This window comes from Triplophysa dalaica, chromosome 3 (genome assembly GCF_015846415.1).
Source record: "Triplophysa dalaica isolate WHDGS20190420 chromosome 3, ASM1584641v1, whole genome shotgun sequence".
NCBI classification, from domain to species: domain Eukaryota; kingdom Metazoa; phylum Chordata; class Actinopteri; order Cypriniformes; family Nemacheilidae; genus Triplophysa; species Triplophysa dalaica.
The window spans coordinates 20,539,571-20,554,934 of NC_079544.1; the positions used below are offsets into that span (position 1 = coordinate 20,539,571).

The following is a 15,364-nucleotide window of genomic DNA, read 5'->3' on the forward strand; positions in this document are numbered from 1 at the left end:
GTTTAAATACACACAGATCAACTGGTGTTTGAAATCTCCATCCCATTAGTGGCCTCTCTTTCCTCGGATGGTTTTCTTCTGCAGTGCAGTTTACCCAGAAACATGCTTTCAAATGCAAACATTTGGATGCAAGTGTTTGCCCACAAAGAACAATGTTTATATTGCATGTGAGTGATAGATTTGCTCTGGGTTAGTGATGCAGAGTATGTCATTGGGGACACAACAATGAGCAGCTGCATAGCAACGCCCTAGTAACCAGCCTCAAAATCCTACTGTAGCATCATGAAGATTACTTTGAGTGGTGCTATTGCAGTCTGTAGTACACAAAAGATCTCCTTGGATTCTTTCTAAATCTTTTTCTTTCTCTGTTTCATGCTGTCTGCCTTTTCAATTTAATTTTCAATTTAAATGCGCTTTGTTGCATTGTCAGATCTAGTAGTGCAAAAAGTGACTGCATACAAAGGAAAAGGATGTAAACTCGAATTATTAGTTTATCATTAATTGTTATCCAGCATTGTGTCAAAAGGCGATGGCCATTGGGTTGTAAATTAACCTATGCCGGATTGTTTTAACCAATTGTTTGCTGGGTTTGTTACTTTTTGACACAACAATGTGATATGTTAAATAGTGAAATACTTAAACTTTTAGACGGTTCCAACGGCAGAAACATAAACAAGCATTATGTGGCCCAAACTTCCGGTATAACTAGTTGAAATGTTATTTAATACAATTAATATACATAAAATATTGATATAAATGTATATATATATAATTTTTAATATCATAACCAAACACAGTCTGGAATTAAACTTTGGGTCAGCGCTTGCATCCCACTAAACGGTTTAAATACAAGGTAAACAAAAAATGTCAAAAACATTGTGACAGACCATCATCGTTTTTTTCAGTCCCACACTACCTTCTCTCACTTTGGCTGTAGCTATCGAAATTGCTAAATCTGAGGTCTTTAGGGGATGTTGGTGAAGTGTTAATGTTATGGTCCGATTGTCACAAATTCAGACATAACCTTAGGTCAAAAATACAGATTTTCAAGCATCTTAACAAACACACTCCCACCCTCCTCCACAAAGATGTACAGTATACACACACATCAAATTAGATTGACTCATGCTGGGTAAAGGGCTGGACTTTATTTTTGACACATCTCATGTTGGTCATATCCTGTGCTCGCGGGCTTGTTTGTTGGGAACTGCCAAACATCACAAAATGCTCTGAAGTCCGACCACTCTTGTGTGGGTGTTGTTTTTGTGACCTCTGCTTGTGGTGCTGTCCTCCTCCACAGAGCAATGACCGAGACTGACCACATCCCTGTGGAGAGCACTGTGGCTGTCTGCATTTACAGAAGCCACCATGAACAGAACATTTCTCTCTCTCTTGCGCGCTCTAAATGTATGGTTTCAGCGGCAGGAACATAAACAAACGTTATGTGCCCCAAAGTAACATCCGGTAGACAACTGTTCAGTAGTGTTATAAACAAAAACTATTAATATAAATAAATATTAATATAAATTAAATATTGAATAAATTGTATATTACTAGCCACTAGCCAGAATGATATCCAAACACAGACCGGAAGTTACCTTTGATCCATCCGCACCGTCTACAACTAATATTCTGATGTCTGATTGTGAATCATTTTAACCAAAATAACTGTGGCATATAAACAATATCAAAAAATCTAGAAGAACAGGTCAACAACTACAATATGTTTGCAAAATATGCTTCTGTTTATCTTTCTGAAGCTTGTAGCATTGAGTCGAAAATCTGTTTTTTTTACTATTATTATTATTTGATAGTTTTTCAGATGCTTAGTTGCAAAGAAAATTTGTAATTTTATTTTTGTAAAATCAAATTTTAAATATAGGTATTTTCTAAATGCCATATCAAAGGCAACATGTGCTTATTTTTCACATCATTCACATGACCTCTTCTTTCTATGTGTGTGTTATTCTAAAAAATAAAAACCTTTATTTCAAAATAAGGTACGCTGTTGAAGTCATTTAACATCAATATTTAAAGTCTGGCTAACACTAGACTTGGGATTCTCCAAAGCACAGAATAGCTCCATTGGACATCATTAATTAAACAACTTCGCTCTTTGAATAATTCAATCAAACAGATCATTAAAAAGAACTGAATTCGTTTCATTTTCATGTCAAATTTTCTTTATAGTCCTAACTCATTCAGTCTCTCTCTATCTTTCTCTTTTTCTCTGTTAGGCCTTTATCATGTCGTTCCCAAATGCTCTTTATCTAAGCGAGGAGGCGGTCTTTCTTTAAAGGTGAATTGCCAAGCAACAGAAGGTCAACCTCCTGTTTAAATGGTCACCGTGGATGCGGTGTGAGAGCAGAATAAACAGATCAGTGTGAATAATGCTCATTACGGCTCGTAAGGAAAGTCACTGATGGAAAACCCCATGACATTGGGGCTTCTGTTACTGTGCATAATGATTTATTCATCCAATCCAGACTCAGGGTTTCAGCAGAACTGTGTTCTTACTTGAGCTGTGAAGTTGTTTTCATTGTGTTGAGGTGTGACTACTTTTCTGTTGTGGATGAACGTCTGGTTATGTGGTAGTGCTATAACTGCTTTGGATGTAGCAGAATTCAATTATTTATGATCTGCATATAAAGTACAAAAAAAGTTCTGTTCCATCTTCATATATTACTTCATAAATCTAAGTGATGAGTGACAAAGTAAAATAGCCAATGGGAAATGTAAGAAAAGAAATAATTGTAATAAAGAAATTGTTAAAGTGCAAGCTAAATTTGAGACATTTTCAATAAGTTGCACATTTTAAGAGTACAGGATGGTGCCATTGTAACTGCATTATCCAATACATGTTCTTCTTATCAACAGAATGACACAGGTGCGGTTGATAGTAAGTATTAAATGGCCTGGAATAGTCCTTTAGTGTTTTACACCGTATATTATGCAACATCTTCAGTTCTGAATTATATAAATGGTTTAACCCTATTGTTGGATATTTCTGATTCTACTAGTTTGTATTCTCTCCTCTCATGAGCCATGACCACTCTCCACCATGTCATGAGATAATTGGGGCCCTTCAGGGACGGACGTTTTATTGATCGCCTGAATGCTTGACCAGGCTGAGTACAGATCGCTTTAGTGTACAGAAGCTGAACTTTAAACTTGATGGTTAGTAGGAGGTAATTGATGAAGAAAAAACAATAGAAAGGTGCATTAAACATTTACTTATGTGCTAAGGTATAAATGCACACTTCAAGACTTAAGAGCATCACTTAACTAAAATTGGAGGTTAATGTGCATTCAAGGAAAAAGAATACCTGTGTCAAGTTTAAAATTGCTTAGTTAAAATGTTTTGTTGTGTAAGTGAAATGTGATGAATTTTGTCATATACAGTGGGTACGGAAAGTATTCAGACCCCATTAAATTGTTCAGCTCTTTGTTATATTGCAGCCATTTGCTAAAATCCTTTAAGTTAAATTAAAAGAAGATAGTTTGAACTTACATTCTTCAAACTATCTTCATGTTCAAAGAACAAAGACACTTACTTCTTACTTATTCTCAATGGTGGCCAATGGTGTTTGCAATTGGTTACAAGCATTCTTCCAAATATCTTTCAAAGACATTCATACACATTTGTAACAACTCGAGGGTGAGTTGAAAACTGAAGTTTCGATTTTGAGTGAACTGTCCCTTTAAGAAATAAAAAGGAACATCTTTAGGTTAGTGTATGCGTTTGGATGTCAACCAATTGTCATCTTTTATGATTGTGTTACCGGCAAATATGCATGGTACATTTGCATAAATGATGTTCTGTCTGCGTGGAGGTCATGAATACTGTTCATCTTTCCAATTGGTAACTCAAGTTTCCACCCAGTCTGAGTCATAAAAGTACCAATATCCTCTCTCTCCCTGTGTCTCTCTGTCTGTCTCCTACAGCACCACAATGCTGAATCAACTTTGCAATGAATGCAAGTCATGCCAACACTGCTTTAGATCCTTATTATAAAAGCATAGACCTCCGTACTGAATCTAAATTGCTTTATTCTGACCTTTAGAGTGGAAAGAATCAATGTGACCACATTTATGATATTAATCCAAAGAAGTCATTGCAAATCAGCACCGTCCCAACGTGGTTTTGTTTAGCAATGTCTGTAGCACATGCAGTTTTGGTTGCATGTTAATGTATAGATTCTTAAGACATTCTCTCTCGCTCACTTTCTTTAGTAAAGCCAGCTTTTGTCACCCCTGGACTTACAGGTCACCGAATAAAAGGTGGAGTAAACCAAAGAATGAAATGTATAACAAAACAAAAAACCAGCGGACTTCAAAATACTGGCATGGTCACTTCAAACTGCAGCTTCTGAAGGGTGCTGATAGGTGTTTTTGTCTTGTTATTATGAAGCTTTTAAAGTTGTGTTTGAGATCTTTTCCACAGCGAACCGAGCCGACGGTATAGCACTGCACACTCTTTAGATGTTTGAGGTTCTGCTTTTATCTGCCTGGTCTGAGTCTATTTTGGTCATATTGTTAATGGTGCGGCTATTTTTAGTACCCAGTTTATGAGCTTTGTAAGATAAACAAGTGTTTATTTTAGGAGTTGGAACACGTGCTGCAGGATTAAGAGCATTAAACAGCAACCCAGAGAGCTAAAAGATGTGAGCTAAAATATTCAATGATGTACAGACTCTTGAATGGTGCAGTATCTTTAACTCAGAGATGCATTCACATTGAAATGTATGGATATATAGCCGCAGACTAAATTTAGAGACCATTTTAATTTTTTTGTTTTTATGAATTTACTACTTGAAAGTATGTGCTAGGGTAAATTATAATTTTTGTCGCATTCTGTGAACTTTAATAATAATTAAATAATAAGATTGTTTCTATTAGCATTTATTTGCAGAAAATGAAAATGTAGAAACAGGTCGAAATAACAGAAAATATGCTCTTTATTTTTAGACCTCAAATACTCCAAAAAACACTTTTATATCACTGATCTATATAATTGACTAGATTCCACCTATAACGCTAAACCAATGGCAGGAGGTGAAGCAAACGGAATCCATCGCGCCGCCATCTTGGCATGCCCAACTGAAGAGAGCGCCATTATGATGATATAAAATAACTAGTTTATCAGGTGCGCAATAAGTTTGTAGTTCACACGTGTGTTTAAATGAATTGTTACTTTTGATGTATGTTTATTTTGGGCAGGTTGCGATCTATAGAAATCAATGTATAGAAGGTGATCGTGTTTTGCACACTGTTGTACTGGAATGTGTGTAAATGTTTAGAAAAAAAGCTTCATGAATTGAAGAACATATACAGGCTGTATTTATCTGTATTTAGATTTCAGAATAAGCTCAAATGTTATATGTTAAGTCCCGTTAGTCTGCTGACCTGGTATGTACGCTACTGTAATGAAAATGAATGTAACTCACTCTACATCTAATAAGACCGGGAAATTCCTGACTTTAAATAAGTAACCATTTACATGCTTAAAGTCCCAGTAAAATAAAAAAATACAATGTGTATTTTTTCATGCAATATTGGAGCGTTTATTGTAAATAGTTGATCAATGCGAGTCATTCTTTTCAATCCGTTTGCTCTCATAATCTTTAGTTAAAATCAGAAAATGCACATTTAGACGGCTTGGGCGGAGCATCCGTTATCTTTTTCCCTTTAACTGTCAGTCTGCTGCCAGTTCCATTTCAAAATTCAATGTCTGTTTTTATACATCCAATCAAATCGCAGGGACAGACGAAAGCCACAGCCAATACTTTTCTAAATGTGTCAAAATACGAAAGTAAAAACGATCATAACTTCCGGTTCACGAGGACTTTCAGACATTTGCGTTGTAAGATTGTACTGTATTGTGAGACTTTAGATATAAAAACGGGGAGTTGTAAATCACTGTTTTATCATTAACATGTGATAACTCACTTTATTTAATTTAACAGAGGATTTGGGCATTCCAACATGGCGGCGCGGTAGCTTCAGTGTTATAAGGAATTTGACTTGGCGAAAGGAGCATTAGTGCAGAAGAAAGTGTACACATGGTGCAAACATAGTGCAAATATACATTAAGACAAAAAAAATGAGAAATGAAATAAAAACACTGTAATAATGCACTATATACAAATAATTGGTGAAGAATTGGCAAGTTTTACCCGACACCTTCTCCGACACTCAGCGGTGACAAACACACTATTCACGAACACAAAAACTTGAGCACTAGATGCAAACAGCTGTGTGAGAATATTCCTGAAATTTCCGAGTTGGTGACTTCGCCTATAATCGCTTTGGATGACGGCAATTATACTCTCAGACACTATTGCTGTAATTCAGAGTAGTGATTGTGGAGTTGATAACTTTATTACCATGTAAGAGAGTTTTGACAGAGGCCGTGCTTGCTCTCTATCTTGTGGCCTCTAATGAGATCAGGCCCGTTTTTGGCCTTTAGGTTGCTTTCCATCCCACTTATTGAGCTGACTGTTCATCTCCTGGCAAACGTCTGCAGAGAACATTTTGAAAATAAATGTGTTTGCTTATGTGGGCGAATTGTTTTGTTGGATTCGGTGATTTCAAGACAACAGAGAATAAATACAAAGAGACTAAAATCCAGTTAAACCGTGTCTACATACACGGAAAGTCTCGCATTCAAGAGACCTCAGAGACTCATGATAGCCTCACAATAGTTCTCTGTTGTCTTAAAACCTAAAAGCTCTCATGGTGTCATCCACACCTCTCCGAAACACGCATGACTTTCCTCCTCCGGAACAATCACTTTTATTCTCAGCGTGGATAGTCTGTTCATTGTCTATTGTTAGGAGGAACAACAAAAGCATAAGGACGCAGAATCTCTGGGATTTCGGACATTGTGATGTCATAAAAATCCATGATGCACTTTTACTTTCTATGTACTAAGTGAATGATTGTGATTTTTCTTTTTATGGGTGTACTGTCATTTTAACTGCATAAATATTCATGTTAAAAAAGTAGATTTTACATCATAGCTTAGCTGTGTGTGGATCATCACCTCCTGTTTTTTCTGTTTGTGTAAATCCATCATCCTTCAAAACAGCCATGAAGGCTCTAGTCAACATAATCTCTGTTAATCCACTGTTAAGACACATTGGACACACAAGCACGGATAATTCACTTCGATCCGACCCAATGCTGAGAAAGCGAGGGAAGAGAGATACACATGACTACAAGGTCATAAAAGCGAGTAAAGACAGATACTGATGATAAGGGGAGAGATTCATGTAAAGGTCATGGAAGACAGGGCTGAGGTGATGGTGGGGTTTAAGAAAGAGATATTACAGAAGTACAAAACATTTCATCCTGCCAAAATAGAGCAAGGGAGTGCTGAAGTCAGCAGCACTGAGGACTTCTGGGTAATTCTGGTCAAACACACACACAGATGGATGATGATGTTGCGTTACACCCCCGTTTGTCATATTTATACTTGAATGTGGTTTGGGGGGCTGTCTTTTACATTTCCAAATAAGAAACTGTTACATCAACAACCATGCAGGAGTTCTTTATGTCATTTTGCTGTTTTTGTATAGAAGATGATACTAAACTCTGTTTGATTATTTTCTCTCTATTTTCAGCTCTTACAGAAGCCGATTTATCCAAAAAATCAGTGAATGTCCCAGCCCACGAGTCTCCAATGGTCCGGAAGAAACCTGTATCTGATGCTTCTCTTTCAATGGCCAGCGTCATTGTCATCACCGTCGGTCTATGGTTACAGTGCTGTTTTATCTGAGAGACCCCAAAGACACACAACCACAATGGTCTCATGCACAACTAGGTGAATCTCAAAAAGAAATGTATGGGTGATATTTTCAACTCAAAATCAAAATAAAGAATCCATTCTTTGCATGAATGAAAAAAATACATATATGCAATCATCATTAGAAATTTCTCAAAACTATTACTCACTCATTGAGTCTCAGGTTATCATATCTGTGACATATTTGAAGGAACCAAAAACCATCACTGTGTTCTATGATATATTTGAAGGCAGTACTACAATTTTTAAGGTTGGTGAAATGTTTTCTGATTGGTTTTCTAATTTATGTAACCGCGAGTGTTTTTGTATACTATAAATAGCATTTTAATTAAACATATTTTCTCCATAGCTATTTTATGGTTTACTTGATACAAACACCTAAATAATAAAATAAATAATAATAATTCATATTTTTGTTACAGTGAGCTTCTGAGAATTTTCATTATGCAAAATAATGTGTTTTGGGGGGTAGAATATGACCCACACATTTCTTTACTGCTTTTGCGAGATTCACCAACACGTGCCCTGAAAATTCCCATTTATATCACAGTATGTTAACCAGGCTTCTGTAGCAGCACTGTTTTTGTGGAGGACTCGTGCCAAGAGACTAAACGTCTTCTTTCGGTTCATGTTATTAGTACAAAACTGTTACAATAACTCTCCATCTTTTTGGGACTGTGGAATGCATGAGGACATTTTCAGAAACATCGCTCATGACCAGATGACAGTGCAGGAAATACATCCATACTGGCTGCGGATATCAGCGAGGAATGTTACCATCACTCACAGATATAATGTTATTGAATGAAACTGAACTATGAATGATATGCACATTGTAGTATGTAAATACTGTAGTTTGGACTGGCGCTGAATTTATAGGACAACGAATGTTTAACGAAAATATTACTCAAGCATTTTTTGACAGCTCTCGCTAAGATCATCTGTACACACACATTTGCACGTGACGTGACATGACATAAATCCAACAAAGGTTTGGCAATGCCCTGTGCTTTGCTGTTACCTGTTTGCACGACTTTGAAAGCTTTAAAGTGTTTCAGTTATCCCTTTAATACAAGGTTGTCCAGTTTTGCTCCCGAAGGGTCACAGTCCTGTTGAGTTCAGCGTCAGGTGTGTTTCATGACTGTTGGGAGTAAAACACTGAGCAGGATTTGACCTTGACACTTCAAAACTGTTTGTTGTAGTGTACAGTTTTAACAACGAGATGATAAAAGCTGCAATCCGTAACATTTTTGGTTACACAAATCAGTTATTGAGCAAGTAGAGTAAAAAAAATCTGTATTTTAAGTTGTCTCCTTATACCGATTTGCAATGGTAAGTTTTTAATAATGATGTAAAATGTCCGTTCAATATCATTGAACTGATATCGAAAAATTAAAGTACATAAAGTAACCTGCAATCTTACATTTCAAACAGAGATTGCGATAAAAAGTTAATCAATGTTATGGATTGCATGAATGTTTTGTCCTGTCAAGGTTTTGCAAATTTGATCAAAGAATATTATAAAATTGCACTAAACTGACTTTATTCAAGTTTAAAATGAAATTCTGGTAGACGTGTGGTACTGGTTCTTCTTTGAATGTTCTGTAGTTTAATGGGAAAAAAGTTAAAAATGGAAAAAAGGGATTGAAAAGCCCTACAGATACATTATATGCAGAATGCTTTTCTTTTATAAATACTAAACTTAAAGCAAAGCAATGCAAGAGGTTTATAGATACCAAATATTTTCTATTATAGCTTCTTTAGCCATCTGTTCTTACATTTCTATTGCCTGTTATATGTCAATATATAAATTCATTGATTTAGTTCTTATGAGGAAGCAAGGAAGGTAGAATGAGTCTGTAAACTTTTTTAATGTTAAGCTGTTTTTTATGTATTTGTTGTCCTCTGATTGCACATGATTTACTTTCATTTCTCATATCTATCTGAAATTTATTCTGTGATGTTTTATATGAACGTAGACAAATCTTCATGAATTTGTAAACAGTAACAAACCAACCATAGCAGATACAACCAGGGTGTGGATTACAGTTTGAACCCCCAAGTTAAAACAAAGGGGAGGGGTAAAAATCGACTAACATTTTAAACAATAAGCTATGAGAGGCCAACTTGATACGAAGAAGAGTTTCAACAGTTAAGCAAGAGTAAATTTTGCCTTCTTTCGCTTGGTGCCAAACAGATGCTTTTGTATGAGGTGGTAACCACATACGTAAGGTAAATCAATCTAGCATTAGTATTGTCATTTTTTCGATGTTAAGTTGTGTATGATAAACAAAGGTCATCTTTTGCAAACTGTGCATAAGACACCAAAAGTCTATTGGGCTGCACATGACTAACTTAAATCCACCTACAGAAATATCTTAAAAACAGATGGCCTTCCCCTTAAAACTGTGTAATTCACATGCTGGATATATGCACATTTAAATTCACTTTATTGATGTCAGTGCAGTACAACTGTTGTTTCTTTTGATGTCTGAGATGTAAATTGGGATTACAGTTTGTTTGCTGTGTTTTATTTGATCTTTGTTTGGTTGGTACCATTGAATGAATACAGCTCAGTTCATACCAAAGACCTGTCAGATATACACAATTAAAAAATTGGTTAAATTGCTAATAAAGTAATTATTCGCTTGTTTCACAAACCTTGTGACAGTAAAGATATTTTTATTGAGCATGTGGTTGCTTCTATGTTTATCAAACTCTCCATCAAATCTCCATATTGGTTAAACTAAGTATTGTTTAAAGCGGCCCTGCAACGGTGTTTCATGCATTATGTCTTTTTTTATTGTTAAACATGCTTCGTGCTTGCGTCTTCTCATGCTTAACATTGTCAACTTTTCAGAAAACGAGTTTGGCGTATTACGTAGTATTTCTGTGCTCGATACACTCCCCCATCGATCGTACAGGTTTCTGAAAGTTTTTTCGAACATATAAAACTGTATTGTAACAACTTTTCTCTAGCCTGTGTTTTGTTGACAAAGTGATTTTTAGCCCGTGCTTTGGTTCAGCCTATCCCCCCCCGCACGCGCCGTATGTTTTCGGAAACAATCGTAAAGATGTATCTATCTTTTATAATTGTGATCAAACTAAATACTTTTCGAAGTATGCAATCCGACTCTATAGGTACTCAAAATTAATATGAGATTGGCAGAAACCCTGTGTTACACGCCTGCTATAAAGTGTAGTATACGTGAAATTCCACCCATACATAAAAATTCTGTAATAATTTACTCACCCTCATGTTATTTCAAACCTGTTCTGCAGGACACAAAAAATGATATATTTTAAAGAATGTTGTTAGCTGGCACCCAATCACTTGCCTTGGTTTTGTGTCCATACCATAGAAGTGAATGTGTGCCGGCGCTTTTCGCTTACCAAATTTCTTCAAAATATATTATTTTGTGTTCTACAGAAGAAAGGAAGTCATACGTGTTTTAAGTGAGAAGAGGATGAGTTTATGATGACAGAATTTAGATTTTTGGGTGAACTATCACTTTAAATAGGCAGATTTGCTTCAATCGTGACCTTAGCACAAACCTACTGTATGGTCCGTATCTAAATCGTTCAGAGAAAACCTTCTCATTGGTCCTCTATATGTCATTTATGTTAATAGCAGGTCATATACTTCAGTGTGAAGACTTTCAGAACTGTCTCTTGGTGTCAAAGAAGACCTGGTGTCAAAGTATGATAATTATTATAATATAATAACCACCGTTGCCACAATGAAGGCTTTTAATTACAAATTTTTGAGATTCACTTTCTAGTAAATGCTTCCTAGGCGCAGCACCCTAGATGGCACAGCATCTCACTTGGAAATGAATCAAAATGAATCAAAGCTAATATTTAATAATAAGAATTTCTTTATAAAGAAGCTTTTGTTCATTTCTGTGGATATTTAAAGAAATGAAATCCCCAGTAGCAAAACCTTGACTTTGGTTTATTTATCTTTACCAAAAGTTTCTCTTTCATTTTTACTTTCTTTAAACAGATCAATTAAAATCTTTCCATGTGAAACTCACTGTGGAATCTTTCTGTGCCTCAGTGTGCAGGAATGCAGTTATTTCTGTGTCTCTCTTCAGTCTGTAACAGCGACGGCTCAGTCTAAGGCCAATATAGCAACTACAGGAGCCAACTCAACTGCCCAGCCAGCACTTCACCTTTAAATAGCACAGAGAGAGAGAGACAGTAATGCAGTCGAATGTGTTGAGGATCTTCCTGACTCTTCCTTTAGAGCTGCCGCTTATAAGAATATTAGAAACCTGATCCTGTGGCCCACTTTACCCCAGGAAATCCTTCCTTTCTACAGGTGCTAAAGTTAGCGTGAGTTTGTATGTCCTAAACATTATAACCACAGGCTCTTGATCGAGTTACAGATTTAAGTCTATGAAACAAATATTCATTTTTTTTTCATTTTCATACAGTAAAAAACACAATTTGGTCAGGGTTCAGCTACAAGAATTGCATATTTGCATCTTCAGAGGATTTGCCATTTTTCTACCACCATCAATTATAAGCTACAAGAGTCTCAATTACAGACAAACCTAGTAAAGATAGTTATTAGATTTAAAGATTATGTCATTATGGGAATGTGCGAAATGTGTTTGGACCATCATATCATCGAATCTGTCATTCTTTCCTCCTTGTAATGTCTGTCTCACATGAGACAGGATTTACCTGTTGGTCTGAATGCAGAGGAATATAAACACATGGTCGGCTTGTATATCTGGAAGACATAAATAGTGATTTCTCTATGCATGCAGTTAAAGCTACGTCAGCTAAGGAACCCAAACACAAGAGCACCTTCACTGTCATTCTATTCCTGTCTGTCTCTTTCTCTGTGTCTTTCTAACTGCTCCTGTCTGTCTCAGGCTCCACTTTCACTCTATTCCTGTCTGCCTATTTCTCTTTTCTGTCTCACTGCTCCTGTCTCTGTCTGTCTGGTATTCTCTCCTTGTATTCTGTTCATGTCTACCTGTCTGTCAATTCTCTTCTTTTATTATAATCTTGTCTGTCACTCTCTCTTTTTCTGCATGTCTGTCTTACTCACACTGTTCCTTTTAACTTCTGTTTATCTCACACAATTTTTTTCTGTCTATCTGTCTGTCCGTCTGTCTTTTTCTGGCAATTCTCGTTCATCCCCATCTAAATGTTTAGAGCCCAAAAATATTGAGTCGTAATGTGAACCTGAACAAATTCTTCTTGTGTATATTTTAAACTAGTCGTCTTTCTTGGTCTCTCACTCATTCTTTCTCACTTTGTGTTTTTCTTTATAATTATTCATTAATAATTCCAAATCTGAGCTGGTAATACAGAATAAAAGCAGTACAGAGTTTGGAACCGGAGTGAGGAGGCACCTCGGGCCTGGAGAGCTTGACTTTAAATAGCTGGTTTCTGACTTTATTACTATATAAGTATTATATTACTAGATTTCGATCCTCTGTTGGAATAAGGAACGCGGAGGTTTATTCAACCATCATGTCCTAGACGTAAGAAAAACAAACATAAGTTTTTTGCAGTTCAAACATTTGTTTTGCAGTTTTCTTACAGTATTTAGTTATTCAGATGCTAAGTGTCTATATAAAGGTATTACAGACAACACATCCATATCTTTACGTATTTCTTGCAAATCTAAACATATCTTTTAAACCTATTATTGTATGTTTAATTGGTTTCCATGCTCTTCCATGTTTAATTCCATTAATTCACAAGCTTTACTGAGATATTTATGCTTTTGGTTATATTTATATATGGTTATGGCATAATACAAACAACATCAATTTGTTGCTTTCTAGGATCTTAAATGGAAAGTTCACACAAAAATGAAAATTCTATCATCATTTACTCACCTTGTCAAATCTGAATGACTTTCTTTGGCAGAACACAAAAGTAGATATTTTGAAGAATGTTACTAACCGAATAAGGCAGGTACCCATTGACTTTTATTTGTATTTGTCTCCATACAGTAGAAGGTAATGGGTACCGCTGTTGTTCAGTTACCATTATTCTTCAAAATATCTTCTTTTGTGTTCTGCAGAGGAAAGAAAGTCATACAGGTTTGAAATGACATAAGGGTGAGTAAATGGTGACAGGATTTTCGTTTTTGGGTGAACTATCACTTTGAGAACCACAAGTCACTGTGCACTTTAATTATAAAAAAACAGCCGAACCCTTTTGTGTCCTAGAAAGTCATAAAGGTTTGGAACAAGATGAGAATGAGTAAAAGATGACAGAATTTTCATTTCTGGGTAAAATATTAGGAGAAACATCTGAGCAATAACATTTTCCTTTGGGTCTTCACCAGCGAGTAATGAGTTTGTGACTAATGCACAGCTGCAGATTTAGATGGAGGTAGAATAATATAGAGACGACCATATAAACATGCACACAGATTCATTTGTTTGTTTCTTTCTCTTGCTTTTTCTCTCTCTGTAGCGGCTGAAGGGTTGAACCTATTAACTCATATCTGACTGTATGAGCAGCAACGGAAATAAAAATGGCTTATGATGTGATGTGTGTCCAGATCCAGATAATAAAGGTCGATCCCACAGGAATGTGAAGATATTCTGAGGTTTATTAAATGAAAACACAGAGGCTTTGGAGGAGCTACTGCAGAAGAGAATGAGGAAGCAGTGAGCGCGTTATACTGTCTTTGTATTCGGCTATCACTCAATGACATGCAGATGGTAAATAATGTACAGGAGGAAGACGGATGACTTCAGCTCAATAGGACGAGTGATAAAGATAGCATCAGTGACATGAATGATGTATTATCCTGACCAACGTAGACATACAACATCATTTAAAGATATGTCCCTACACATTCATGTGATTTTGTGACAAATGTGAATTATGCTATTTACCTTATAAACATAAGCATAACAAAACTAGTTTTAATCGAAAGTACACCCAAACATAAATATGTAGATGTATTCACCATTTTGTCTGAGCAACACAAAGATATTTTGAAAATGTCTCAGTGGTTTGTGTCCATGATATGGAAGTCAATGGTGCCAATGTGTTTGGGTTGCAACAGTATCATAATATCTTCTTTTGTGTCATTCCGAAAAAAACAGAATCCTCATAGTTTTGGAACGGCATGAATATAACTAAATGGTGAAATAATCTTCATTTTAGGTGGTTTTGTGTCATGAAACGGAAGTCAATCGGGGCAATGTGTTTGCTTTCCGACATTCTTCAAAATATCTTTTGTGTCCTTCAGAAAAACACAGAAACCATAAAGGTTTGGAATGACATGAATATGAATAAATGATGACGGAATGGCGAAATAATCTTCATTTTGGGGTTTGTTGAATGGTGGTTATCGAGCTTTGACAGAAGCCCATGTTGCATGTTGACAGAAGCATTAATAATATTCAAATTCTTATAAAACTGTCAAATTAGCTGTTGAAGCACTATCTGCAAATTAGCAGCAAAATGACGAGAATTAAATAGGTTTCTGCCAAGCATGAAGGCAGGGAAAAAAAGCTAAATACTGGGTTGATTCTTAACAGTGTCATTTAAAAACTATAGAAAATATCC

General features: G+C 35.9%; 1 protein-coding gene across 3 annotated transcripts in view; it reads left to right on the forward strand.

Annotated features, from left to right (window-relative positions):
- The window catches only part of gpc5c (glypican 5c), a 106,249-nt gene extending 95,791 nt beyond the window's left edge, over window positions 1–10,458 (forward strand). For all 3 annotated transcript variants that reach the window (XM_056744612.1, XM_056744610.1, XM_056744611.1), the window contains one exon: window positions 7,626–10,458. In XM_056744612.1, the coding sequence (XP_056600590.1) occupies window positions 7,626–7,780 (155 nt within the window). In that variant the 3' untranslated portion in view covers window positions 7,781–10,458. The remainder of the gene's footprint in view (window positions 1–7,625) is intronic.
- The last annotated feature ends 4,906 nt before the right edge of the window (window positions 10,459–15,364 follow it).